The sequence below is a fragment of the Malania oleifera genome, chromosome 2 (assembly GCF_029873635.1).
Source record: "Malania oleifera isolate guangnan ecotype guangnan chromosome 2, ASM2987363v1, whole genome shotgun sequence".
In the NCBI taxonomy this organism is placed as follows: Eukaryota; Viridiplantae; Streptophyta; class Magnoliopsida; order Santalales; family Ximeniaceae; genus Malania; species Malania oleifera.
Window position 1 is genome coordinate 80,531,540 of NC_080418.1, and position 27,448 is coordinate 80,558,987.

The 27,448-nt window shown below is 35.8% G+C and overlaps 1 protein-coding gene across 1 annotated transcript in view; it reads right to left on the minus strand.

Moving 5' to 3' along the window:
* The window catches only part of LOC131148893 (protein PAT1 homolog 1-like), a 64,791-nt gene that overhangs the window by 18,186 nt on the left and 19,157 nt on the right, over positions 1-27,448 (minus strand). The window contains exon 3 of the mRNA XM_058098850.1: positions 17,603-17,659. Within this exon, the coding sequence (XP_057954833.1) occupies positions 17,603-17,659 (57 nt within the window). The remainder of the gene's footprint in view (positions 1-17,602; positions 17,660-27,448) is intronic.

Sequence of the window (27,448 nt, forward strand, 5' to 3'; positions counted from 1 at the left end):
AACTTCTTCCCCAAAGTAACCCATAGTGCATGGTGAGACCTCACACCTAACCAACCATCAACCACTCCCCCACCCCCCCAGCTGCCCCAAATTTTCTTTTCTCCAAGCCGCCACCACCACCAAAAAACCTGCTCCATGTGCTCTATATAAAATGGCAATATATAGCCACATGAGTGCTTATTTTCCTGCTTTAGAAAGAAAGAACACAAACATCTGGGACAGAGCTTCGAAGAGGGGAGTTCGGCTCAGGTCATCCTGCAGGATTCTGGAAATGCAGCCTCTAGAAATGCTCACATTTCCCTGAGAATGCAAGATACTCCACAAACATGGGTATGTAGTCTTGGATTCCCATTGGAATTGACTGCCATTACAATCCATTGCTCCTAAACAAAATTGGCCCTTCTTGTTCATAATAATAATAATAATAATTACTATAATTATCATTATTATTATAAAAAAATTTGCAATCATTAATAATATTTTCTGTGGTATTATTTATTTTATTTATTATGATTCAACAGCAACAAAAAACCTCAAGTCCCACTAGGTGAGGTCAGCTACATGAATCTTTTTTCCACCAATTCACTCAATCAAGATTATTTATTATGATTATAGAATATTATATTATTATCATTATATATGCACATTAAAAGAATGTAAGTATATTATTATTACTACAAATTTAGGGGTATTATTAACATAACCAAATGTACATTCTGGTAATCTCATCCATGAGCAAACCAAATAAAAGAAGTATACCCGTCAGATAGTAATCCTACTCTCTGGCTCTACAAGGGTATTTGGGATTAACTCAATTTAAATGCTCCCTAAGGAGGTCTTCCATGTAAAGAAAAATTTTACCCAATCGAATCAATGGGAAGATGGTCAGAAAAGATTTACAACAGAAATTTCCTGAAATCATCCAAGATCCAAAATTTATAGGATTTGGATGGGCTAAAAGAAGCAAGCACCCTTTACACATTGATTGTTCCTCTCTCCTTCAAATTCCTTTAGAAATAAAAATTCCACAAAATAATATTCCCCTCAAAACTAAAAATAAAAAGTAATAATAGGACAATTATGGTGACTGAAAAGACAATAAAGACTACAAAAAGGAATGCATAAAGATCCAAAGGTCCTTCAAAACACAAACTCTCATCCTAGTATCAACATGAAATCTAACCCACAGAAGAGACAAAAAATCTGAGAAATAAAATTCCAAGGACTTGCATGAGTGGCAACAATGCTTCTTTGGCATCACATTGATTTTGATGGATCCCATTTTTGCTGTGGGAAACCCTATATCATAAGGATTAAAGCTCCAAAGGAAAATTCTATACCTATTTACAGTCCAAAGCAATGTGATGTAGAACAAAAACAGAAACAAAAACAAAAATCAGGAACACAGAGAGAATTGAGGGAGAGAGACTGAGAAGGAAGATATGAAGAATTGAGAAGGGAGAAGTTGATGAATAAGGAGGAGAAAGAGAGGAGGGCTGCTTGAGAGAGAGAGAGAGAGAGAGAGAGAGGAAAACTAAATTGCAATCTGATTGAAATTGATAATTGTTCTAATACAATACAAAGAAAGTAGTTATACACCCAACAATACAACTAGAACACAAAATTACAAAATAACCCTAATTAAAACGAATAATTACAAAAATAAACCAAAAATGTTTAAAATAAACACAATATACCTAAATAACTAACTTCTAAAATAAGCAGAAATTTTCCAAAAAAAGTTAAAAATATTGGCTACAACATAAACATCTAGAGTTCTTAATTGGTAGTTATCCATCAAACTCCTCTTGTAGAGAAAACTAGACATCAAGTTCTGAAATGCTGTGTAGTAGCTTTAACTCCATGAGTGGGAATAAAATCAAAACATATACGCAAAACAAAAGGGGGCACGATCTGCATTACATCATCAATCACCACAGGAGAGCATCTGGAATATCTTCCAATTGCAAGTAGAATAAAAGGCTGCAGTGTCATAAAACAACAACAATTCCAAACAAGTTGGCGGCTCAAGCAAATAAGCATTGGGTCCATTTTCTAGAATGATGGACAATATTTCACTGGACGTGTCTGGAGAAGATGTGGAGGGAGAGATGCGAGCATGGGAGCATAAATCTATTGAAATAATCTCAAGGAACTTTCAACAATACGATCCATGATTAAAGAATTTTCAACAAACACGGGAGCAACCAATTGTTCCTCACTCCTTGGGTTAGAAATGAAAAAATGAGGTTGGAAAGGAAGGCCATTGACAAACATAACTGTCCTAGCAGCAGGCAACTCATCTTGAAGTTCATTGCAAGTCTCAACACCCAAGTTTGGAGACAAGTCAAGGTCCATCTCTAGCCTAGAGGTAGCAACAGTGTTTACGGTCACTAAAAAATTTTCAACAAACACCAGAGCAACCAGTTGTTCCTCATTCCTTAGGTTAGAAATGGAAAACTGAGGTCAGAGAGAAAGTTCATTGACAAACATAACTATCCTAGTAGTTGGCAACTCATCTTGAAGTTCATTGCAAGTCTCAACGACCAAGTTTGGAGACAAGTCAAGGTCCATCTCTAACCTAGAGGTACCAACAGTGTTTAGGGTCACTAAAGCCAATTCTAAGGCCTTATTTTGATAAGAATATTTGTGACCTATGTCCACTCAAGAATTAGGAAATTGGGCACTAATAATATGCAGATCATTTATGTAGTCATGATATTCAGTTATACAACAATTGGCACAAGAACTTTTGGTATTCGATTATTTATCCTCAACAAGCTGAGTTTTCTCTAAACATCTTTGGTGGGCCTATGACTAACTCGTGACCATTGAGATATTGATTCAGATTGATGAAACTCATTAAGATAGAAAATGGTGTTATGGGTAGGTAGGGGAGAAATCTCTAAGCTTCCAAAGCCATGTGGAAAGTCCCTGATAGAGTAGTTGTACATTTTCGAATTTGCAAAATAATATGCTTTCAGATGTCATCAACCTCAACCCTTTTGTAAACATAAGCAGCACTCTAGGTTCCTCTCTAAGAGCACACCTATAAAGCAGGTCTCTAAATTTAAGGTAGTAATCAGCAAGGCTACAAGAAAGTTGCCCAAGACTACAGTCAGTCCATTAACTGCTCTATGTAAAAATGTCGGCTATACTTCTCTCTTAAAACATATTTCATTTCAGACCATGTGGCAATAGGAGTTTCTCCACCATAATATTAGTCCCTTTCGACTTTTTGTCAATATTGCTTTGCTAAATCAAGAAGTCTTGATTTAGTTCAGTAGATACTCTGGTATGCACACAATCCATACCAATTAAAATAATTCTGCATGTCATTGTCATCCAACCAATCTAAGAAAAGCGAAGGACTCAACTCAAATTGTATGATTTGTATCAAATGGAGAGTAAATTGAGTCAAATAATTAGGGGTAAAGTTTAAAGCTGAATTGAAGGAGAATCCAATGATTCTCACAGTGAATTGATGAATCGAATCGAATCGTGCGATTCAATTGATTTTTTTCTCTCACAGCACTTGCATATCCTACTGCTTTAAAGGCCAAGAAAAACCCAATGTTACGCCCATTTTTTGCACAATTTAGTTAATTGTGCCCTTTACGTAGCTTCTGTTCCAAAGGAAAGAAGAAATGAGATCTTTAGCCTTCCCTTCGGCACCCCTCTGTTCTCTCTTCAACCATTCCACTGTCCACTGCTTCTGCCATTGAGATTGAGCTTCAAAGGACTGCCAGTTGTCTCCTCTATTGTTCTGTTCTGCCATAGAAGAAAGATCAGAGAACCAGACGAGGAGCTGGCTATTTTTTCTGCCATTGAAAGAACAGTCGTGAGTCTTATGACATGGAGAACACTCAGTGCCAACTGCAGTGCAGAGAACCCGAAGCGGGGCTGGCCGAACATTCATCTGTACGGGCGTGTAACTAATAACTTAACTTGGTTGCCTTCCTTTCATTTTTTATATTTTAATCAGTTTTGTTTATACTTTTAATTTACTTTTTCTACTTATTTTAGTTGTTAAAGTTTTAAAGAAGGCCTATACATTAAAATATATATATATATATATATATAAAGTTCAAATCTTTATTGTTTTTTATGACAATTCTGTTAAAATATAGTCTTAAAAACCACAAAGTTGAGTTTTTATTAATATTTTCTTGATTCATTCTCTTATTTTTTTTTTTTAAAAGAATGCATACAATTGTCATATACTTAAATGTTAAATATATTGCATTTGCATCAACTATTCAACAATTAATAGAATATACTTTGTGAAATTTTATAATATTCAAGTATTCATTAATTATTAGTATTATACTTATATTCTATTATTATTATAGAAAACAGAGTTATAAATTTATAATAAATTAGTAAGTCATATAGTTATAGTATTATGTATTTATATTATACTTATTTAGTTGTTTCTTTATACATTTATATTATACTTCTTTAGTTGTTTCTTACACTTTTTGACTAAAGAAAACTCAAATTTGACTTGGAAAGTTTGTGCTTATTTGAGTATTGGAGTGCAGGAATTGGCTTCTAGTTCAAGTGCTAAGCCTGACAAAATGAATTCCAACACAAAGAGTGAAGATCCTACATGGGATCATTTTTCCTAAATCAATGATAATAGGATCCACTTGAAGTGCAATTGTTATGGCCTTGAAAGATGGGGTGGCATAATTAGAATGAAGCATCATTTTGCAGGGGATCATGATAATGTTGCTACCTTAGAAGAAATGTCTAGAAGAGGTGAGGGAAAAATGTGTGAATCTTTTGGAAGGAGTAAAACAAAAGAATGTTGACAATGAATAAGAAACTATTCAAGAAGTTTTTGAAAAACAAGAACAAGAAGTTCAAATTATAGGACGACAAAGAGAAGGTGCCATGGATGCTTTTGTAACTAAGGGCCAAGAAGTAAAGGGAAAAGGGTTTAAGCAACAAACCTTGAATGCATTGGTGAAAAATACGGAGCCGGTGGTTTAAAGCATTTTCCGGCTTTTACAGGGACATGCTTTACCATTCAACTTGGTGAAGAGTCCATTATTGGCATCAATGATGAAGACGGTTGGGGAATATGGAAAGGAATTGAAGCTCCCAAGTTATCACGAGGCTAGTGCCACATTTTTGAAAAAAGAAAGTTGATAGTGTCAAACAAACAATCGAATCATATAAGAAAGAATGGGTAAAGACTGGAAGGACCGGCACAAAACAAAGGCATCTCACAAATTTTCTTATTAATAGTCCTAGTGACACGATATTTCTTAAATCAATAGATACTTCAAGTGTGGTGAAGGATGCTTATAAATTGTATGAATTTCTTGACTCATTAGTAGAAGAGATTGGAGGGGAAAATGTGGTTCAAGCGGTGACAAATAGTGCCTCGGCTTACGTAGGTGCCAATGAGTAGCTAACGAAGAAGAGCAAACATATATTTTTGGCCTCCATGTGCAGCCCATTGCATTGACTTAATTTTGCATGATATTGGAGATTTTTCTATCTTTCATAATACAATTCAGAAGGCTAAGGGGGTGTGCGTCTTCATTTACCAACACATAAATTCTTAACATGTTTAGATAGTTTTCTAAAAAAAAAAAACAGAATTGATGAGAGTCAGGTTACAAGGTTTGCTACATCTTTTCTCACATTAAAGAGTTTTGAAGAAAACGAACCTACTCTTTGACCCATGTTTGCATCAAAGAAGTGGGCCATGTGTCACTATCCTTCTAGGTTGAAAGCAATGAAAGTGGAGGTCATATTATTGTGTGATGACAAGTTTTGGAAATCAATAAGGTATTGCTTGAAGTGTGTGAACCCAATGGTGAAAGCTCTGAGGTTTCATGATGGTGATGCAAAACCGGCAATGGGGTATGTATATATATATATATATGAAGCCATGGATAGAACAAAGGAACAAATTGCCCAAAACTTTAATCATCAAAAGACCAAGTATGAATGTCAGTAAGTGTTTTGAAGAAAACAGAGGAGCTAGAAATTTCAAGAAAAGAAAGAGAGGTCTTAGTTGTATGACTTCATATTTGTTGCTCTATAAGTAATTAGTTTATGAATGGAAGATGGAGCTTTAAAAATAACTGTCATATTTCAATAATTCTATAATGTCATATGATCATGTAGGACCAAGGAACTTGAGATTTGATCAACGAAGAAACAGAAAAAATGTTGAAGAATATGACATTGGGCTGATTGATGAAGAGGAAGGGGATGAAGAAGAAGAGGAACAAGAAGAGATGATTGTAGTAGACAATGAAGATGACCCTGCATTAGGGGAATGGGATGATGAATGATGATGCACAACATTGCACATTAGCAGTCTATATACTATTATCGATGGTTTAGAGTTTAGTTTGTTTCATTTTAAGCATATGAGATGTGGGTTTCTAGATATCCTTTTTGCTTTTAAAAATGACAACTCATGACACATCTTGGACTTATAGTTTTGTGGCAAACTACCGTAACTTGATACGTTATAGAGATGGGATGGAAAGATCATGGTGTATATTTTTGTATATCACTAGTTTTTCCTTTATAAAAATATATAGAGAGAGTTTAATAGATCATGGTAGGATTCAGGCCTACAAAACTTGCCTCTAATGGCAACCATCGTTCCAATTAACAACATGATTGATCCATATTTGTTGAAATTTCAATGGGTTTTGCTATTTTATTTTGTTGTACATAAGTGCATGTTATTTGGAATAATTTTTCAAATTTTGTACAGAATCTTACGATTCGATTCAATTCTCAATTCACGATTCACTAAATTGGAATTTCGATTCGCAACTCAAATCTCAATTTAATATGCAGAGGGCTTCAACAATCATCAAAAATAGGACACCTAGGTTTTATCAATTGATGAAAATTTCCAACTAGGTGGGAACTAGATATGTGGAATCAATTCATCATTTCTTTCTTTAAACCCAAAGACAAATATGGACTGATGCAAGTTCAAACAAGCACCAATCTGTTAAACGACAATAAATGAATTTCTATCAAATCCAAGTAGTATAAGTTTATAAAACCTTACCAAAAGTCCTTAGACACTCATAGATGCTCAAACTTGAAGAATGATGCTGGCACATTGAATTTGTTTTCCCAAGAATATGTATCAAATAATCAAAGTTGCATTTCTTCAGACCAACATCAAAATCTCACAAATAAAACTAATTTGTCATAGTAAGTCTCAAAATACAGCAGCTAAGCCTCAATCTGAATGCTGGCAGGCCTTTGAAGCTCGGAGATTTTGGCAATCTAAGACCAGGATGAATTTATCCTTAGAAATGTGAACCATATTTGATCACAGTTTTCAATCAAAAAGCAACAAAATTCAGGATAAAATCCAAAATATTGTGGGTGGAGTAAATTTCTTGCAGTTCTGGACGTAGGAGAAGACTTTGGAAAATTTCAACACACGCGTCACAAGCGCATGTGCCTCCAGCAAGGATCCTCCGGTGATGATTTTCTGGACGGTGGTAGAACCAGCAAGGTTGAATTTTGGAGGGGTCAGCGGATGGAAATTTTCAGGTGACGCATGGTCCTTACCAGATGAAGATGAAATTTTACGGATTAGTGTTTTACAGAATAGAGGAGCAGAACAGAACGAGAAGGGAATAAGAAAGGAAAAGGAAGAAGGAAGAAAGATAAGGAGAGGGATGGCCGCACACGCGCATGAGAGAGAGAGAGAGAGAGAGAGAGAAATAGATAAAGACCCAAATCTTCTGGGCACCTTAGCCCTTCAAAGAATGTAGTTCCAATGAAAAAGGTTAGGGGAGGGGGGGGATTCCAAAAGGTATGAGAAAGGATTTATAAGTGAATATACCCGAAAGGAATACGATGGCAATTTTTATATTGAGAATATACTGAATAGGCCGATGTTAGAGTCAATAAAGAAGGTTACTGAGAAAATTCCAACTGAGAACAAGAAATTGGGTGGATCTGATCAAGAGAGCACCAATAGTAATTCTGCTTGTGATGGCAGAGCACGATTAGATGAGGTTTGTGATCAATTGGGCTATGTTTCAGAATCTTCCACTGATTTACTGGGCGGCGGTGGAATCTCATTTCTGCTCAATATTTTAAAGGGTGTTCCTATCTTTGAGGATGATGTGACATGAAAGGAGAGAGAGATGAATGGACAGAATAAGGGTTGTATTTCGCCAACCCCCGATTTTCATGTGGAGGAGCATAATGGGAAGGACCTAGAGACACAATAACTGTTGGACATACTGTGGGACAAACTGTCTATGGCCAGGTAGGCAAGGAAGTCCATTTGTATGACTACAAAAGTAAGGCAGAGAAGGGACTGTAAGAATGAGCTAACTTGAAATTCTCCATTATTTATGATAAAAAGGGGTTCAAAATGGGATTTCTTAGTTTTCTTTAGTTAGTTCCTTCTCTCTCTTGTTTTGCGTTATATTTCTCTTTTTTGAGTATTATGTCCTCTCATGGTTGTATTTCTTTCTCTCTTAATATACCTTCATTTAACATAGATAAAAATTATGGCCCTTCTAGACATGTGCTTTTGATCATTCTTGGGTGAGTTTCATGTTTTTTATGGTATTTTATATCCTTCGTGGATTTTAGGGGGTGTTTTTCAGGTTCACACAAAAAACCTAGGGGAGTTGAGGTTTAGCACTAAAAGTTTTGATGGGTTTCTTAGGGATTGTGGATTGAAAGATACCTCATACATAATGTCATTTTTTCTTTGTTATATTGAAGGACAGATTAAATGCATAAGATGTACATAGGAGGAGCAAAATTGGAAATAATAGAATGCATAAAATCCCAATCAAGATTAGGGTTATGGGACCCCAAGTACCAATCTCTTGTTCCTATCTGAGAAACACTAAGCTAAAAATACTGTTGCCCCACTTTTTTATTCTTCCCTCCCTCTTCTCAAAAGAGTGAGAAGTGCATGGTTGTGAGAATCATGATTGCATGTGTCTCAGCGGATACACTTAAGAGCTTTGACACTAGACCAAAAGAGAATGGGAATAAATATTGTATTCTCCTATTCTATCTTCTTTGTTTTTGTAATCAAACGTGATCTAATTGTCGGTTTATGCATGCTCTCATTATGCCTTACTCTCCCACAAAAATCTTTGTTGACTGTTTTTGGGACAGTGCCACTGAACTAATGATGGAAAAAAGGGCATAAAATAAACTGGTAGGTTAGCCATTGTACTAATGATGAAAGTGACCATGCCCCTCTTTTATTTACTTTAGGAGATTACTCTTCCGCTCCGCAATTTTTTTCTCAAAAAATTTTAAACAAGTTCCCACATTCTATTTCCAAAATAATCCCAAATACACCATGGATGTAACCCCAAAATTATATCCCAAAACTTTTCCCATTCGTGATCTTAAGTTTACTAAAAATTGTCAAAATTTTCATCAAAATTTCCAATTTCACGACCCTAAATTGAAAGGGCAAACACTTTCAATTTAACGAATTTTCCATCAAATTTTCCATGAACCAACCAAAGTCTAACAAAAACGCAAATTTTTAGCAAAATTCACCAAAATTTTAACTATAGAATGAAATTTCCTTCAAATTTAAAATTGATGTTCAAAACACAAATTAAAACATTTCTTTTCATTTATCTTCACCTGAGCCCCTATAAATGTAAGGCTCCTCTGCTATAATCGGGGAGCCAAAGTTGTGAAAATAAATCCTTTGTGATTTTATTGGAGTTCTTCAGTCTCCCTGACCTCTGGTCAGTACTATCCTTGAGGTCATACTCTGGAGGGATAGCAGCATCATCTAAACTATTACCTTATCATCATCATCATACAAATTAGCCTTCAAGCATCAGCTAGTAAGCATCATCAAATAGCAGAACTCTCTCAAGATTGCTCAAAGGTATCTGTATCTGATATTCGTGTCAGATTACAGAGTAATAGCAAGTTTGCAAAAACTAGTTAGTCATCCTTTAAATCTGAGAGAACCTCAGCTATGGATAACCGGGTGAATATTGCAGTGCAATTTATATAGACGATATTATTATTTTTAGTGCAGGAAATAAAATTCAGCATTTGAAAGAAGTTACAAAGGTCATTGATCGATGTAAAGAAAAAGGAATCATTTTATCACAACCAAAAGCTATTATTGCAAAAGAAAAAATTGATTTTCTCGGATTAAGTATTTCTTCAGGAGAAATTGTTTTACAACCACATATTGTTGAAAAATTAAATCAGTTTCCAAATAAAATAGAAAACAGAATACAATTACAAAGGTTTTTAGGAAATATGAATTATATAAGTGATCAAGGTTTTTTAAAGAATTTATCAGCTTTATGAAAACCACCTCAGCAGAAATTATCGGAAAAAGTCCCTTGGACTTGGACTGATAAAGACAGCAATAATATTCAGCAGTTAAAACAAGCTTGTGTTAATCTACCCAGATTATACAATGCTTGTGATCAGGATTTATTAGTTGTTTCCACCGATGCCAGTAATGGTTATTGGGGAGCGGTAATGGCAGCATTACCGTATCAACTACTTCAGCAATATCAAATCAGCAATAAGAATGAGCTCCTAAAGGAACCTCATTCAAAACTTCAGCAGTTATTCAGCACACAGTCATTTGGATGATTGCTAAAATTAACCAAATATATAAGCGGTACTTTCTCAGATACCGAAACCAGATATCCCATCCATGAACTAGAAACCCTTGCAGCACTCAGAACCTTCAGAAAATGGAAAATTGATTTATTACCCAAACCATTTATTCTTCAAACCGATTCCAAATACCTTACAGGATTCCTTAAATACAATATTAAGGCCAATTACAATCAAGGAAGACTAATTCGATGGCAACTCGAATTAAGTCAATACGATTTTCAAGTACTGTTGATCAAGTCACAAGATAATTTTGGAGCGGACACACTAACAAGAGAATGGAAGGAGCAATAAAGACTATTGAGAACCACGTTCAGCAGAAAAAGCTTCAGATCCAGCAAAAGATGGAAAAAATACAGCAGCTGAAACAAGAATTGCAGAATCTAGAAGCAACTCTAGCAATCATGAAAGGAAGCACCATTGAAGAAAAAAGAAGCAACAGCGAAGAAGTATCTACTTTTCAGAAAGAAACAGAAAAGGCAGATGAACTTGCACGCAACAGCAACAGCAACAAGAAAAACTATTATGTCATCTTCACCAGTCCAATGAGAGGGATCTATGACGAGGCAGCACCACACATTTCAGGAAAGAATGTTACCCACAAAAAATACAGCACTATGCAGGAAGCTAAGGAAGCCCTATAAAAAGAGAAAGCATCCTACAGCACCACCATTCAGCAACCATCACCTAAAGCAAGAAGATTCGCCTCCGGCAAAAGTTCAGGAAAAAAGACAATGATTGGAAAAATCCCAACCATTGCCCAGATTGACAGCATTTCAGCAAGACATGAACTACTAAAAATCACTCGGAAGAAATTCAGTGATTATCTCCATATTCTATCCTTCTATAAAGATAGGCATAGAAGTTTAAACTTCTATCCTAAATTCAGGGATACAATAGGAGTAAAAGTAATAATTATGCTAGAAGCATCAGACCTAGCTACTTATGAACTATTTAAATTAGGATTAACAGATTGCATCTATCTGGACAATATTCAACCATTGAAGTATTTTCCAGAAAAAATGCAGTCAGTTATCGGTAATTATTTAAGCAGATTCAGCAAAGACAGACAAGTCTACTTAAAAACATATGGAACTTATCCCATATTTGACCTTTCGGCAGGGGGGGGGGGGGGGGAATGTTCCAAGTTACTCAGTAATCTAGTTAGGAATCAGCAACACTAATTATCCAGTCCTTGAACCACCAGGCAAGGAACAACCCAGCAAAGGAGAGGAACTCATAGAAAGAAATGCTACTCTCTATTCAGGAATTATTCATCATTTACAAGGTGTCTCAGCAAATATTCGGATAAATTACAAATCAAATACTTGTTTAATTTATTCGAAGTCCAGCACAGACATCAACACTGATCAAGAGGAACCATTCATGAAATTTGAGAAAGTTTTATTAGAAAACAAAGTTCCTAATCTTCCAGAAGACATCAGAAAGAAGTTTTGCAATAAAATAAATGAGGTACCCGGACATATCTGCAATTATTGTACCGAAGGAATCATTAAAGCAGATAGCAACTCAGCACCATCCGAGGACCCCACAGAAGACGAAGACCTGCTAGTGGAGGAATAAAGCAAGAACCCACTAACCGACAGGATGTAGACATTAAGCATCCACCATCAGCAATAATGTAGATATTTTATTTCAATATGTACGCCGAGGCCTGCTATTGGTTACTTTAACTAATAGTAATGGTTTTGGAATCTTATCTTTTATTTTGTAATGTTTAAGTCCGGAGTTGAGGTCCGCCTCAGCCCCTATAAATGTAAGGCTCCTCTGCTATAATCGGGGAGCCAAAGTTGTCAAATAAATCCTTTGTGATTTTATTGGAGTTCTTCAGTCTCCCTGACCTCTGGTCAGTACTATTGCTGGATAATAGCTGAGGTTCTCTCAGATTTAAAGGATGACTAACTAATTTTTGCAAACTTGCTATCACTCTGTAATCTAACACGAATATCAGATACAGATACCTTTGAGCAATCTTGAGAGAGCTCTGCTATTTGATGATGCTTGAAGGCTAATTTGTATGATGATGATGATAAGGTAATAGTTTAGATGATGCTGCTATCCCTCCCGAGTATGACCTCAAGGATAGTACTGACCAGAGGTCAGGGAGACTGAAGAACTCCAATAAAATCACAAAGGATTTATTTTCACAACTTTGGCTCCCCGATTATAGCAGAGGAGCCTTACATTTATAGGGGCTGAGGCGGACCTCAACTCCGGACTTAAACATTACAAAATAAAAGATAAGATTCCAAAACCATTACTATTAGTTAAAGTAACCAATAGCAGGCCTCGGCGTACATATTGAAATAAAATATCTACATTATTGCTGATGGTGGATGCTTAATGTCTACATCCTGTCGGTTAGTGGGTTCTTGCTTTATTCCTCCACTAGCAGGTCTTCGTCTTCTGTGGGGTCCTCGGATGGTGCTGAGTTGCTATCTGCTTTAATGATTCCTTCGGTACAATAATTGCAGATATGTCCGGGTACCTCATTTATTTTATTGCAAAACTTCTTTCTGATGTCTTCTGGAAGATTAGGAACTTTGTTTTCTAATAAAACTTTCTCAAATTTCATGAATGGTTCCTCTTGATCAGTGTTGATGTCTGTGCTGGACTTCGAATAAATTAAACAAGTATCTGATTTGTAATTTATCCGAATATTTGCTGAGACACCTTGTAAATGATGAATAATTCCTGAATAGAGAATAGCATTTCTTTCTATGAGTTCCTCTCCTTTGCTGGGTTGTTCCTTGCCTGGTGGTTCAAGGACTGGATAATTGGTGTTCCTGATTCCTAACTGGATTACTGAGTAACTTGGAACATTTTCTTTTCTTATTGAAACTAAACATAATACAAAAAGGATATGAATAGCTTTCAAGCTTTTGAAATTATATGAAAATTTTAACTTAGATATTAGCTACAAAATTTTATTGACCACTTATGTACAGATTATATGTATTTATATAATAAATAATTTCTAATTGATTAATGAATTTCATTCATACTAATTAAATATGTTTAATATCATTGTTATATTACACATTTAACACTTTATACAACATATCCTGTACTAGAAGCATTTTAATTAAAATATTTTTATTTCAAAATCTTGAATTATTATGTCTATCAATAATTTCTAAAGTTTCATAATAGAATCCCATGCTGTACTACAGGGTTGTTTGGTATCATTGTCAATAATTAAGGAATGGGAACCAGAAAGAAAAACTGAAAACTGAAACTAAAAACTGAAAGCTACCTGTTTGGTTCATATTTCCAAAACTAATTAAAAATTTTATATTTAATCCGTAAAAGTCAATGTTGGATATTAAAGTACAATAGCAACATTTTGACACAACAGTTTTGTAAAAAAATCACAAAAAAAACAAAAAATTAGCAACACAAATGCATTCACTTTATATCAACGAAAACAGAAAACAGGAAACATAAATGATACCAAATGGCCCTTTACAAATTTCAATCATTTTTGAAGTTGAAATAAAATTTTTCATTGGAACTTTTGTACTTCAGAAGCATTGAAACTTTAGTAAAAACTTGAAGTTTAAAACCTTGCCACTATTAAGCTCCATTCGGTCCCTTCTTCTAGTGGGATTATCTTGCTTATGTAGGTTGAGTGTGATAAACAAGAGGGGTGAGAACAAACTCTCCATCCCACCCCCAAAACAAAAACATCGAAAATCTCAAGGAAGAAAAAGAAAATTTCTCAATCCATCTATACCACTGATCTCCAAAGCCCATTCTATCAAGGACATAAACGAAGGATTCGTAAAAGCTTTTGGGTTTCATGTCCCCCAGCTGTTGCCCTTGCAGGAAAGGCCTCCCAACAGAAATTTCTATTTCCATAGCCTGTTGTGCAATAGCTGATAAGCAACTCCCGCACATAGTTTTTGGATGCAGGGACTGTCCCTCTCATTCAAATAATGTTTAGTTACTGTCCTATTGCTTCTTTTTCTAACATTCCAAACAATTATCTTTGAATTCTTCATTGTAAAATGATTGTTTTTCTGTCTTACCATTCAATAGCCCCTTTTCCGCTCCATTACGGTCATATTTGGTTGCAAATTCCAGTCCTTTTAACTCCCTATTGACCACCTCTCCTTTGGTGCTGCTGCTGCTTACCTCCCATTTTATTGAGGCCTTTAATTTCTTTTTTTCCTCTAAACTTCCTCAAATGGATTGTATCTGCCCTTCAAACAATTCAAACAAATCCGCAATTGATTTCCCAACGGCCTTCACAAAGAACATTCATACCTGCTCTTGGTAATGCTCCCTTTCAAAGCCCCTTCCCATTGATTTCCTAGCTGCCTTCACAAAACCTCAGAATGTTGATTGCACTAGGGTTAAAAATCTGGCACAAGGATTATAGTGAGAGCATAGTTTTAAAAATGAGTGCATAATGGATGTATCAGCCATCACATAATGGTATCGAAGGTGTCCAAAACTATCAGGGCGATGGGTTAGAGGTCCTCCAATTCACAACCATATCGGCTGATACTCTCCTTAAACAGTACTGTACCATCCATTGTGGACAGCTACAGGCTTCTACAGGTTACATTATCAGCCTTTGAACCTCTTTTTTTTCTTTTGCATTTTTTCACTTTCTTCCCCATATTAGAGCTTAGAACTCAATTTTTAAGTCGGTTTATTTTAGCTAGAAAATTTTGAGGTTTATTTTTTTTTATATAAACATATTTCTTTAATAACTAGCATTCATATAAACCTAACTTTTTCTCTCATTAAAATTATATATTTGCATATTGTAAGTTAGTAAGTTTTTTCATTTTTATTCGTAAAATATTTTTACAGCTAATATGGAGACAAAAGTATGCTCTATTGCTATGCATTTTTGCATTTGCTTGATATATGAACATTCTATATTTTATGTCTCCCTATATTTATGATATTTTTTAGTTAAACTTTACTTATAATCAATAAAGTACCAAAAGCATGCTTTTTCTCACCAATAGCAACTAAAGCAACTAAGATGACATCTAATACATGCAGTATATGCTATATTTAGGTTGATTTTAAATTTACTAAGAATCATTTAATGCATTATTATGTAGGATTCTGGGAACAGAACAGGTGAATCTTTATGTTTTTAACAAGTTTACTAATGCAAAAAAGAATTCATGGACACAGTGTCTATTTGATTATGTGATGTCCACAATAACCATGACCATTACATCTAAATCATTACGGTTAGTTGGTTACGATGATGGCTACTGGTTTTTAAAACCATGAGCAAGATAGTGATATGCAGCAATTGTTTATCACAAGATGACTGTTACCACCATATTGTCACATGCGAATCATAGTTGTGAAATTTTGATGTGATGCTGCTTTAATTGGAGATTGTCTGCTACTTCCTCAGAGTGCTGGAGGAGGATATGCAATTCATTCATTGATACGGTTCCAGCATATTGAGTTTGCGCCACTCCACTAAAAACTCGATGTTGAATTTTCTCTAGCCAGGAAAGGTTAAGAGGGCTGCCTTTGTAACTCGTATTCCAGTCTTTGATTTAAAAACTTGAGTTTCAGTTAAAATTTGGGAATTTTGAATACTATAGGAATTACAGTTCTTTTGGGTCTTTTTGATACTAAGGTAATTTGGGATTTTAATTAGTTTTCGGATACTTCATAATTTTAGGCTATTTAAGTCTTTAGGCTTTCCTGTTTGCCTATAATATAGGCTAAGGGGTGTAATAAGTAGTTTTGATTAAGTGAGAATTTGAATACTAATGTACTTGTTAGGTTACCACTGTACTGAAAAGATTCAGCCACTAGGTTGTGGGCCAATGATGTATATCAAGCTTTAACACTCCCCCACACGTGCAGCCCAACAGCATGTGGAGAGATACACAATAGATAAAACCCATTACAGGGAATATAATAATTTTTTAAACACGAAAATACAAATGCAGGCAATGAGACTAGAACCCAGGACCTCCTGGTAACCAGCTCTGATACCATGTTAGATTATCACTTTACCTAAAAACTTAAGCTATTAGGTTGTGGGCCAACAATGTATATCAAGCTTTAATAATACCTTTGCTTCTCCCTCTCTCTTCCACTTTCTCTTGTGCAGCTCTTCCTTCTCTTTTGTTATTCTTATTTGCTCCTATCTGCTTCTTCTCTCTTCTCTCTTCTCTCTCTTCCCCTTGCCATCCTTCTCCAGGAGAAATCCTCTACAAAATCTGCTGCAAACCAGCTAAGGTTCTCAAGCAAAGGAAACCGGTGGTTAATCATTCCTAGATTCGTCCAGTTACCCACTCAGGCATTCTGCTCTCAGTTCTGAAGTTAATATTTGCAAATTATGCCTATCTAAGAGGTATTTCTACTGTCATTGGTTGGAAGATTGTATCAAGCACTGCCTTATTTTCAGGGCCTTACTTGCATCATCATTAAAAGGCTTATTTTTCTTGGATTTTCACTTTTAGAGAACTCTTGTGTGACCATGACAGCAGTATTTCCCAAGGAAAGAAATTCTACTGACATCGAAGACCTCAAGTGCATTCAAAAAGGATTCACAGAACCGCCCCTTTTTTCACATCTGTATTCACATCAACCTCTTTTTCCATTTTAAGTCCGATCATTCCTACAGGGTAGATGTCAAAACCTTGAACTCTGCAATTAGCTCATAAAGGAAGGATTTTTAAGTGCAATAATAAGTGCAAAGATTAGTTAGTGCATTCCATGCTCTATATTAGAAAGTAGCAAACATACAGCCATTCCATGCCAATAAGCAATTGACAATTGGTCTACTCAACTCATGCCTACTAACAAAAAAGAACTTCCGTTTTTTTTAACAAGCCATTGGAAATAAACAACTTCTTAACAAGTGCTACCATAACAAAAATGTATCCCTAACTGCCAGGCAGCCAGCATGATCATAAATGTTAAGAAAGCTAACCTTTGCAAATGTACTCGTCAGATCATCAATATCGGATAATGACTCTAAACCTACACTCTGTCAATGAAAATAAAACATTAAAAAAAAAATTAGGATATGCACAGATGTTTCATAACAAAAATGAAGTATTAGAAGAATAGGAATACATACTGGATTTTCAAGACATTGAAACTGTAGAAGTGAATAAAGTAAGATTTGATGTGAATGTCAACATTATTTTGAAACACACAATTATACAATAGTTTCATAAGCAAAGTGAGGAGTTTCTGGGCCTAGGAGAGCTTTGGCAGTGCCTGAACATGAGCATGATTCAATTTCATGACAATGACAGCAAGTCGTGTATATTTTTATTCAGAAAAGAATGTGTTTGATATTTAATAAAAAATGGTTTTGTAAAGAGGGCATGACAAGCAACACACAAAATAAGCAACAGGCAAGTGGCCCCATAGTTTTCAAATCATGCTTCACTGTGTTGTACAGAATTGTAACCCATGCTAATATTTGTAGACAATGGACCTATCTAATATTCCATAAATGACATTCCCAGCAAGACAAATTGCGTAAAAACTACAGTTTACTCATTTAGATCAGATTTATTTTCAAATAATCAAGTCCACTCAATAGAAATCTCTGTAGCATTAGACTAATAAAATCCACTAAAAAACTGTAAAATATAAAATAATGAAGTTGTGGAAGATTATATTATATGTAATATATTGAATCAAACTGAACATTTTGAACTATAAGCTTTTCTTTCAATGGCATTCTTCAAATGTCTTCAATTTTTATTTAAGAGAAGAAATACTAATTTACCATTAAAATAGCACAAGTTTTTAGGCTCCATAATATTAAGCAACCAGCCCACCTCATCGGTTAAGTCCCTAGATGAGGGCCTGAGAAAAGGTTTTATTATCCAACACATTCACTCACGTGCAAGTTTGTTGGGCTTGATAATGTGAACTGAGCATAATCCCATCATTTACTAGTGCTAAAACTTAATAATAAGAATGGGGATCGAGACCATTAGGTCAAGAAACAACCAGTCTACTTAAAAATTCAAAGGCTCAATATACTGTAGCTGTGCTCTAATGTACCAGGTGGTCATACATGTCGCCAGATTTTAGCTTTTGGGCACATAATACCTGACGTATGAGCCAAGAAAAGAAGAAAAGGAAAAAAATATATATAACATTTTTTCATCTATTCTTAAAGAGACTATTTATGGATAAAATATTACTTCAAAGTTTTTTTCAGGAAAAAAAAAAAAAAAGGTTAAAACTGATTCCACACAAAAGAAGCTGGAAAACGTTACTGTGTCCATGTCTTATGTTTTCAGGAACTATCATGTCCTACATTTAATAAATCATCATGCATGTATGGCAACATTGCATCCACGTTGCCAGATTTTAGCTTTTAGGCATATAATACCTAACGTAAGAGCCAAAAAAAGAAGAAAAGGAGAAAATATAAACATATTTTTCATTTATTCTTAGAGAGACTATTTATGGATAGAATAATACTTCTAAGGGAAAACGAAAGGTGAAAACTGATTCCACTCTAAAAGTATCTGGAAAATGTTACTGTATCCATGTCCTAAGTTTTTAGGAACTATCATGTCCTAAATTTAATAAACCATCACATGCATGTATGGCCACATTGCATCCACGTACTATTTATTTTCAGGAAAAATCACATATTTGTGCCCATGTTGTATCATATCCATGTTTAATGATCATGCAAATGCTACCTACACCATAAACAGGGTCAACAACAAAGAATACCAATTTTATCAAAATCAAAAGCATTTCAGCATAGAAAATTATTGTTTGATCTATCAAAAGAACCCTTTTTTTTTTGGGTAAGAAGTACTATCAAAGAACTTTCTTCTCCTTATAAAAGCAAAAATACATATATCATCAACAAAAAAACAACAAAGTTAATACTCCGATAAAAATCAATAAAAAAATCGGTTAGCAAAGAAAAAGAACACATGGAAGATGAACAATGACTAAGAACAAACACTGTGAAATTAAGGTTTCCATGCAGAAAAGTCCATTTAAAGTCGACCTATTGCATGAGAAAAACAAGAAAAAGATAGAAACATGGTCTAAAGTACCAATTCTCATCACAGTTCCAAATGGCACTGACATGACTCGCATTGATAAAATGGCCTGGTTTTTAAGGAATTGGGGAACATCACAAATAAGCAAAAAATTGCCAAACAACATTCAAAACATCCAAAAACAAAATTTGGAACAAAAAAGAAGGAAATTGAAATCAATATAAACAAACATTGAAGAGAAAAATAAAGAAATACTACCCACATAATAGCATTAAAAAGGCCATAGGCGCACTAGCATAGGACAGAAAAGTATGGTATAATGTTCGGATTTCAAATACCCAATACAGGCCAAATAAACGTAAACAAGGAATAGAAAATAGGCTACTCAACCACCATAACCATAAACTTTTTCATAAAGTACCTAACTTTCATAAATCTTGGACATCAATGGGATCCCCAATCACATGTCATGCATTAATTTTGAAAAATAGGACAAAAAATAAAATAAAATACAAAAAAAAAATTTAAGTGAAAGTTCTAACCAACAATGACATGTAAAGTTCTTTCACAGTTTATAGATTTATTTAAAGCAAAAAATATTTTCTATTCTTTTATTTTCTTATCTTTCATTCACGTCAGGGTGGCAATTTCAGAAGTAGAAAATAATTTCGAACTTGATCAAAATACATATTAGGCTGGTTGCTTCACATCTACTAAAAATAGCTTAATCAAAGGAAAATTTCCCAAGCTTAACAATAACTGCTACTTGGCGAAGGAAACTTCTGTACATAAGCAATATTATAGATTTAATAAAAACCAATTGAAATTTTCTTTTCATTTTTCAACTGTTGTGGATGCTAATATCAGAAACAGAAAACAATTTGAAACTCCTTCCAAATCCATATTTCTGTAGATGCTCCAAATCTAACAAAAATAGCTTAATTTAAGGAAACTTGCCTAACCTAAACAATAACTGCTACAAATAATTGGGGTAGATAACTGTTTACAAAGGACAACTCTCTCCATGCGATAACAAAAGAAAATTTATTGTGTGTGTGTGTGTGTGTTGGGCCGCCAGGTGGGGTCGGGGGGGGGGGGGGTTGCAAAGAGAAACTAGAGGACAAGAGGTCCTCAAAACTAGGAAAAAAACAAAACCAAAAAACAAATCCTCTTTATCTCCTTATTTCCCTCTCTTTTCCCATTATTCCCTCCTTACTCAAAACTCCACCTAAACCGACCTACCCTGTACATCCATTAACCGTGCTCCTCAACAACCAAAAGCCAATCATTCTTTATGTCACATTGACAAGTTGCATGATAAATTTGTCACGAGTAATATGCATTATAAACATGATGCTGATGTGCGTTGAGTGCCATGAGTAGCATTAAAACTGAATGCTACCCTAGGAATTCCTTTAAGAAGCATGCCCATGCCATTGGCCTATTTTTCATCCTTATGAAACTTGGAACTGATGCATTTATCACATTAGTACTGCTTTTTTCATTGTGAAGGATTTGACATCTTATCGATGCACCTACGAGCCTCCTGCTGGGTCCAGAAAGCTATTATGCATGACAAGTTTGTGGATCCTTCTCAAGGCAGTTTTTTTACGATATTTGACTTAGTGAAGAGGTCACTCCCCCTTATAAGACCGTTCCTCATGGTGTATGCCTATAGATAATTCTAGACAATCTTATTCTACTCAAAGATTTACCAAAATAGGGATTTTTTTTTTTTTTTTTTTTGGATAAACAAATAAATTCATTAGAGACAGGAGAAAAGTACAACAAGAAAAAGGAAAATATTGGAGGATAAGATATCGACCCAAAACAAAAGAAAAGCAAAAATAAAAACTCTAGAAGACAAAAGTTACAAAAACAGGTCTATGCAAGCAAAGTAATCAAGCCTTGCTGTAAATCTGCCAGAGGAAGATGATCAAAGATGCCACTCACCAAAATCCACAGCAACACAAGAAGCACCACTCAAATTCAAATCAAATCAAGAAGGGTGTCCAAGTTCCTAAAATTCTGAAGTTTCTTTCTAACCAAATACCGCCAAAAGATAGTCACAGTTGAACACTACCACAAAGCCTTACTCTCCTTCCCCCTTAACAAACCCCTTAAAAGTCAAAGAGCAAAACACCACCCAGGAGGAAGGGCAAACCTTTCTCCAAAAATTCCAAAACCAAGAGAAGTAACAATGTAAGAACAAGAAAGAGCACGTCTCTCCATTCTTGAAGCAAAGAATTTAGGAATTTAGTTTAATTGCTTTGAAATTTGGATATTTTAGTTATTTAAGAGGTTTTATTCTGACATTCAATAACTTAGGGTTATTTTATAATTTTTTAATTACTTTGGGGTTACTTTCTAATTTTTAATTGTTTTTATCCATAGAGTATTATGTAGCCCCTTTTTTATAAGACAAAAAAAAATTATATTAACCCCCCTCAAAGTCCACATAAAAGCCCTTATCTTACAAGGAACCTTGGCGTTCCAAATGAAATGGTCCAAGGGAAAATAAGAAGGATTCAGACTTTTCAACAATTGGGTAACAAAAGATTTTGTGAAAAATGAACCAAACGAATCTCCAATCCAAATCCTCAAGTTACCACCCATTCAAAGAACAAAAGAATCCAGCATTTTCAACCACATATACTCAACCTCCCTCTTATTGAGATTTCTAAAGAAATGAAATCCCCAACAAGGACAATCTAAAAAGACAAGGGAACACAGATTAAAAAGAAAACTCACCCACCCAAGCACCTTCCATGAACCAAACATGATTGCGCTCCTTACACAATAGCAAGTAAGAAGGAAAAAGAAGTGAGCTAGCTAAGAAATAAATTTTCAAGGACTTATATAGGAAACAATGCCATTACCCTTACGCTACCATTGGGAGCAGGATTTCGAGCCTTGGATTTGGATTTGAATGGATTTAGACAAATGTACAACAAAATTGTATTGAATTTGTTCAAAAACCACATAAATCCAAACCCAAGCCTCAAAATCCATGCTCCCAAACACTACCTTAGTATCCCACCCATCACTATGCATTACGTACTTGGTTTTAATGTCCATGTGCTATAAAGAGTCAACCTCCAAGGGGAATCTCCAAAGCCAATTACCAACTAAAGAGATGTTCTTGGACACCAAGTTCCCAAGGCCCAAACCCCATCACTTTTAGCCTTCTCCCAACTAACTAGAGTCACTCTTCTCCTCCCAAATACCTAATCACAAAAAATTCATAATTCTCTCCAAAGGTAGACCCACCTCCACAAGAACCCTAAAAAGGGAAGGAAAACAAATGGAAATGTAAGAGAGAATACCACTGATAAGGGTGATATAACCCCTTAAAGACAAATAGGTCGTCTTCCAACCTTTCAATATGCTACCTACTCTCTCCACCACAAGCTCCCAAAAATAAGAGTTAGGATTTCCACTAAAAGCAAGACCCAAATAAGTTAGAGGTCATTCTAAATTATTACAAATGAGCTAAAGTAGCGAAAGTTTCTAAATCTCCCTCGCTCATATTAATATCACAACCTACCCTTGTACATGTAGATCTTCAATTCTGAAATTTTCTCAAAAATTTTTAGAAAAGTCAAAACCTTTCATAACTTCACAACATTGCCTTCAAGAAACGAAAGGGTATCATACACAAATTGAAGATGAGATACGACAATCTCCTCCTTACCAACCTTAAGCCCTTGAATCACATCAAGACCTTGAGTAGCAAGTAAATAAGGAGATGGAGGATCCCCTTGTCTCAACCCCAAGAAGCCTTAAACTGACTATTCATTATAATCCACATGGTTACCAAATATAAACAACCTTTAATCCCTCTCCCCACATAAAAAGCTTCTTTAAAACCCATTTTATCCATCACATGCTCCAAAAAATTCCAACTCACGATGTCATAGGCTCTTTCAAGATCCAACTTAAGTAAGACTCCACGCCCTTCTCTCTTCCTCAAATCCTCCACCACTTCATTAGCGATCAAAGAAGCATCTAAAATCTTATTATCCCTAATGAAAGCAGATTGTTCAAAAGTAATTGTACACCTTAACACCTCTCGCCACCTTTTAGACAAAATCTTAGCCAAAAGTCCTCACTTTCATAAATCACTTCTTTTTAGAGATGAAGGTAATGAAAGTAGAGTTAACGCTCTTTCCCACCACCTCATTCTGATGAAATTCATTAAAGAACTCCATAAAATAATTGCAAGAATCAGCGAGATTTTTCTTGGAGTCCTAGCACGAGCGCAACTAGCTTTTCTTCCCATCCTCGTCACCAAACTTCCTAGCCTCCTACCTTGCTTCACTAAAGAGTCATAGATCCCATCCCTTCATTCCTAATGCTTCATTCTCCAATGGAAGTGCTTGGCTTCTGCCAAAGCCCTAAAGACCAAAAAAATGTCAATTCCTCAAAAGTAAAGTTTTGCGATGGTTCTCTCTTTCATGCTTCCGCCCTTCCATTTCCATGTTTCTAGTTAGGCATAATGGAGGGAATTTCCACCATCCAAATCAAATGGAATTCCTTCATTTTGAGGTTGGATAAGGTAGGGAAGGTCGAAGCTCTGTTATTCTTGAATCTTGAGAAGAACTAAAAGTGCAATCGATAGGTTCGTCTCTCTTCAAAAGCTTCTACATGGTCTTCTCAAGGATTCTCAGCTCTTGCTAGTAAGTGGGGCAAGGGATATCGAAGGTTTCAAGGTGGGCTATGTTGATTATTGGATAGGGATTCATGTGACTAGGGCAGTGAATTTCATGGAATTGGGACATGGATGGAGGGGTAAGAAGCATTCCATATCGTTCTTGAAGGACTAAGAGGAAAAGAGTGGTCCCAAATTGGTGATGCCTTTGTTGCTGTGGAGAGTTCATGTCAATCAAGCACAAATGGAGTAGATAGTCAGAGGTTCTACGAAAACTGCTCCTGGAATCGGGTCATTGTTGGAAGTGTAGTCAATGGTGAAGGTCGTTTGATCTCTACAAAACTGCAAAAAAAAGGTTTGCGCCCACTATGAGGGAAAGGTTGCAAGAAATAGCTTTTCATGTACAACCGATGGTGTTGAAGGCGATGGTATCGGCTGAATAGTCAAAACCAGATGTGACTAGGGTTTCTTACATAGATGACGAGAAGACGATGACAGAGTTAGCTAGGGTTTCAAGCATTAAAGATGAACTAACGAAATTAGAGTGGGTTGGGCCTAGCTTATTGCTACTAACATTGATTTGGGCTGGCTACTTGAAAATAATAATCAAACTCCTTGATATGCTTTTTGGTTAAGGAGACCCAAAAGCAAGTTTTTGATCTAAAAATGGGTTTGAGAGGCAAGAGGATCTAATATAGAAAAGCAGATAGTCTAATCATCTAGGAAGGCCCAGGAGTCTTTACAGCCCTCTAAACATAAGGAAGCCTCTACGCCCACGATTTAGGATGATACAAGGGTTCATCATCCTTCAGAACAGCAACATGTGCACTAGCATCTTTCTTCAAATGAAGTACGAGATGATCCGACTTTGTGCTCTTCTTCAGATGATAGCTTTGATGGTCATGACAAGGGATGCTTTGAAAAAAGTAAAGTGTTGGAGACGGAAGGAGGAGAAAGGTATGATAAATTTGGTGTTTCTCCTCAGCCAGAGGGAAATGCCATTAGAGGGAGCTTAAGGAATGTTAGGGGGAAGTCTAGCTCAAAGAATATTATTTCTTATGAGTTTGAAAAGCAAGACTTCACATGTAGCTCGGTGGGAAATCAAGCTAGAAAGAGAGTCTATTTGAATTATTCGAGTAGTGGTCAGGTGTGCGCTCATTGCAAGAATATGCACATGGGTTGTCAAGGGAGGAAATCTAATGAATAATAGCGAGAATTATCCCGTCAGAGAACAAATAAGATTATAAAGCCAGAGGTGTATTAAGCAGTGTTTCGAAAGGCATTTTTTGAGGCACGCCTCGAGACGTTTTAGGCCAAAAACGCACCAAGGCATATGCGTAAAGCCTCAGCCAAAAAAGCGTACGCCTCAGCCAAAAAGCCACACTTTTTTATGCCTCAGATGCAAGGCGTACGCCTTTCGGTATTCCTAGGTTAAAACACAATTTTATAAGTCTAGAACCCAGAACACACTGAAACCCTATCCTCCCCCTCTCTCCCACGAAGCTTCTTCTCCACTGCTCAGTCGACCAAACCTGACGAAGCCTTTGCTCTCTCTTCGAAGCCTCTACGAAGCTCAACGAAGCCTCTGCTCTCTCTCGAACCCTCTTTTCTCTCATTCGAAGCCTCAACAAAGCCTTTGCTCTCTCTCGAAGGCTCTACTCTCTCTCGAAGCCTTTGCTCTCTCTTTCGAAGTCTCTGTCCAACAGGTCTGAGGTTCTCCTCTCTTGTCTCTGATGTTTTTGTTTCAAATTTTAATTGCTTAAATCTTGTTGCCCCTGCTGAAATATGTCTGAAGCCGATTCCAAGGGGCAGAAAAAGGATTTTGTTTGGAAATACATATAAGAAGTTAATGGAGAAAAATATTTTAGATGCAAATTTTGTGATCAACGTTGCACTAGGACTATCACAAAGTTTAAACATCATTTGGCTAGTACAAGGAAGGGAATGAAACCTTGCCCAAAAGCCCCTCAAAGCATGAGTGATGAGTGCAAGATTACTTTTGAAAAATTCTGAGAAGAAAAGGGTAAAAGAAATGATTTTCTTGAAGAGATTGGGCAGGGTCCAGGAGGAGGGAGTCAGAGTGCTAGGTGTAATGTTGGAGATTTTGAGCAACAAAATAGTGGGAGTGGCCATACTCCTAGGGCTAGAGTTCCAATGGATAAGTTTTCATTTTCATAGACCAAACAATCCACTCTAAACTCAAAATGGAAGAAGGATGAAATAAATGAAGTGTGTAGGAAAGTTGGTCCTTGTGTGTTCAACAATGCTTTACCATTTAATTTGATGGATGACGTATATTGGCATGTTATGGTGGATGGAATTGCTAATTATGGGCCAGGTTTCAAGCCTCCATCTATGCATGAGATGAGGACGTGGATCCTTAAAGATGAAGTGAAAGACATCGATGGCATGTTGAAAGACCACAAAAAAGCTTGGAAGGAATATGGATGTTCTATCATGGTTGATGGGTGGACTGATGGGTGTTCAAGGGTCTTGATTAGTTTCCTTGTAAATAGTCTTGCTGGTACATGATTTTTAAAATCCATCGATGCTTCTGATTCTATAAAAAATGGTGATTTGATGTTTAAGTATATGGATGAGGTGGTTGAGGAAGTTGGTGAGGAGAATGTTGTGCAGGTGATAACTGATAATGCAAAGAACATGATAAATGGTAGAAAAAAGCTTATGGAAAAAAGGGAGAAGCTCCATTAGACTTGCTGCACATTGTTTGGATCTCGTGTTGGAGGATATTGCAAAAATGAAGATCCATGCAAGCACAATCCTAAAGGCTAAGCAAGATGTGAAATTTATTTATAATCATTCCTATGTACTTGGAATGATGAGGACGCATTTCACCAACAACAAAGAACTCATCTGCCCTGCAATGACACGCTTTGCTACTGCATTTTTGACATTCAAAGCATTTACAAATAAAAAGTGAGGCCTTCAATCTATGTTCTCTTCGGAGATGTGGTGCACTTCTACATATGCAAAAATGCATGAAGGTATAAGGAGTTGCTCAACAGTTTTATTTGACCAACATTTTTGGCCTCACGTGGCGTATGTTATCAAGAGTGTTGTCCCTCTTGTGTGTGTTCTAAGGGAAGTTGATTATGAGGAAAGACCGGCCATG